At 47.9% G+C, this 3,245-nt stretch overlaps 1 protein-coding gene across 1 annotated transcript; it reads left to right on the plus strand.

The window, feature by feature from the left end:
- LOC8080595 (very-long-chain 3-oxoacyl-CoA reductase 1) lies at positions 272 to 2,736 on the plus strand. Its single transcript, XM_002465842.2, has 4 exons — positions 272 to 683; positions 766 to 1,057; positions 1,204 to 1,273; positions 2,306 to 2,736. The coding sequence occupies exons 1-4, from the start codon at positions 329 to 331 to the stop codon at positions 2,555 to 2,557; spliced, it is 969 nt and encodes a 322-aa protein (XP_002465887.1). The 5' UTR covers positions 272 to 328; the 3' UTR covers positions 2,558 to 2,736.

Consider the following 3,245-nt stretch of genomic DNA (forward strand, 5'->3'; position numbering starts at 1 on the left):
CTAATTTTAGTTTTTTTAACTTACTAATTTTAGTTAAACTCTTGGAGTTGCTCTCATCCGTTTTCCTCACCTATGTCTGTGTCTGTGTTGTCTGTGTGCAGTCGGTTGGATGGTTGGTGGCAGCCGGGGCAATTGCGCATGCACGGCATGAGATACGGAAGCGGAGCATTGGTGGATGTCGTGAGCACACCGTTGGTCGTTGGGGGCAGTCATGATCGCAGAGATACTCCTATATAGTACTCTAACAGCAGGGGTAGTCAGCCTCAAAAAGGAAAAGCGTAGCAGGAAGGAAGACGGAGAGCGTTTGTACGTGCTGAGTTTTGTGAGGATGACAGAACAGCAGTTGCCACCACCGCCAGCATGGTTCTTCTTCCTGTTGCTCGCTGTCGTGGGCGGCGTCTACTCGGCGTCGCTGTCGTTCCGCCTCCTCTCCTACCTGGCTCTTTCCTTGCGCCGCCCGAAGGACCTACGCCGCCGGTACGGCGCGTGGGCCGTGGTCACCGGCCCGACGTCAGGCATAGGCCGGTCCGTGGCTCTGGAGCTCGCGCGCCGCGGCCTGAACCTCGTCCTCCTCGACCTCGACGCCGCCAACCTTGAGGAGACCTCCGACATGGTCATGTCTCGCCATGGCGTGGAGACCAAGACCGTGGTGTTCGACCTCTCCCTCGTCGGCACCTCTCGAGGTACGGTATACTATACGTGCCTCCTCCGCGTTTGGCCACGCACGGGCAGGCACTTGCATCACTGAGTCTTGTTGGTTTTCAGGCGACGAGTCCATGAGGCGGCTCCGAGCAGCGATCGAAGGGCTGGACGTCGGTGTGCTGGTGAACAATGCCGGGGTGTTGAGGCCGTCCATGGTGTACCTGCACGAGGCCGACGTGGAGGCGTTGGTGCGGATGGTGCGTGTGAACCTGTGGGCGCTGACGGAGGTGACGGCGGCTGTCCTGCCGGGGATGCTGGAGCGCCGGCGGCGGGGAGCCATCGTCAACATGGGCTCCGCGTCGTCCGAGGCCATCCCCTCCTTCCCACTCAACACCATCTACGCCGCCACGAAAAGGTACGTACGCGTTCGTTTCAGCACACTACGATGCTGTAGTACGACGTTACATACATACAAAGCAGAGGCTACTGGTTGTTATTGGGTTTCATTTTCATTTCATCAGCTGTCTCTCTTGCACCGTCGTCTGTTCATCTTAAGCGCAGGTACGTTGCCATGTTCTCCCGGAGCCTTCACGTCGAGTATAGAAGCCAAGGGATTGATGTACAGTGCCAGGTAATTAATATTGATAACCAGCAAATTTCCGTAGCTCAAAAAGATTAGTTCCTTTTTTTAGAGTGTGCGTGCCGCACACAGGCTACAGTAACTTAGGATACGCTAGGTGTGCTTATAAGGAGAGAGAGAGAGAGAGAGAGAGAGAGAGAGAGAGAGAGAGAGAGATTAGTTCCTTAACCTGCTGCTTATTAAGTCGAGCAAAGAAATTTCGCCGCGATAATATATGTATATACTTTGACGGCAGTCACACATCAAAGTTTTTGTACCTCCTTTGGGGTAGTAAATGTTCCAAATAGCCCAATATAGTCAGATTTAGCCTCAAATTAAAGGCTGTAGCTAATCCACTTTTAGTTCTAAACGCTTTTTGCCGCTATTAGATGGATTTATCCCGCTAAATAGCACCTCATTTAGCCCGCTAAATATAGGGAGAAACTGAACAGAGTTGTTGAACCAGCTGTGCAAAGATAATCCACTTTGAACCTATGTGTTTATGATAGTATTTGTAGGACTATGACTTGTTAATTGGTATTTGCAATATGTGATTCATCTTTTATGTTTATATATAGGTAGAATCCACTAATATTTGACATATATTTTGTTCAGCCGCTAAATGGCTTAGTCCGCTATTTAGCTCGCTATAGCCTTTTTTGGCCTTTGAAAGAGGCAACCACTAACGGTGTTAGGGCCCGCTATTTAAAACATTAGGTAGTATATATATGTTGTGGTACGCTAGCACGAAGTAGCATATTGAATTCTTGTGACATCAGGTAGTTGCTCACATTCAGAGGTGTTAAAACTTAACATATATTGTAACATTTTTGTTTTATTTAACAATTAGTGTTTAATCATGGACTAATTAGACTCAAAAATCATCTCGTATATTATTTTCTAACTGTGTTTTTAGTCTTATAATTAGTATATATTTAGTACTATATATATATATATACTAAAACATTTAATTTGATGAAAGTTTAAAAAAATCGGGAGAAACCAAACAAGCTCTCTATTCACTGGTCTGACACTGCACTCCAGGCCCCGTTCTTCGTGGCGACCAAGATGGTGACCAGCTGGGCCGTGCGAGACAATTGGCTCTCGGCGCTCGTCCCCACACCAGACGCCTACGCTCGAGCTGCGACGCGCTGGATCGGCCACGGCCCGCTCTGCACCCCTAATCTCGGCCACCAGCTCCTGTGGTGCCTCGCGGGCATCCTGCCGGACGGCGTGCACGACTGGCTCCGCCTGCGCGAGCACCGGCGGCTGAGAGCGCTGTTACAGGAAAAATGAGGGCGTCCAAAACTGGGCCGAATGCAACAAACTGACACCTCAGTTTTTAATTTGTTATATACAATTATCTCAATTCGATCGTGCACGGACAGTAATTTTAGAAAGAAGATGAAGTTTATTGCAACACACGAGAAGTGATTTCGTATTGTCAGCAGACAAAAAAAAATTTTATTGACTGATGGACACTTTGGTTTATGATAAGTTTGATGAAATACTCTGCACATGCACCCATTAAAATGTTCATTTGTAGCTTGAGAGAAGAGAGAAAATTAATGCCCAGCTCGCGTTCCCGCCGGCGTGTGTGCGCGCTGTCGTCCTAGCTTGGCTTCACGCGAGCTCGCTCGTCCCGTTCGCTCCAGCCCAGCTCACGTTCCCACCCGCGTTCGGGAGATCCGGCCCGGTGTTCACACTCACGCAGGAACCAATCAGAGATATGAAAAATTAGAAGAATAAAGGTTGCTGGAATCACATGTAAAATTATATTATATGTACAACTAAATAAAGGTTAGTAAATGACGTGATAGTAACTTAAATAAAAACATAATGATATTTGCTAGTTGGTTGTACTAGTGGGTGCTGATGGAACGCTTTGCATAATGAGTTGCATATGCTAGTAGATGCTGATAGATGTGGACACTTTGATGGCAAGATAGATAGCTAGTGGAGGTTGAAAATAAAAGAGCAACTC

The sequence above is a fragment of the Sorghum bicolor genome, chromosome 1 (genome assembly GCF_000003195.3).
Source record: "Sorghum bicolor cultivar BTx623 chromosome 1, Sorghum_bicolor_NCBIv3, whole genome shotgun sequence".
NCBI lineage: Eukaryota > Viridiplantae > Streptophyta > Magnoliopsida > Poales > Poaceae > Sorghum > Sorghum bicolor.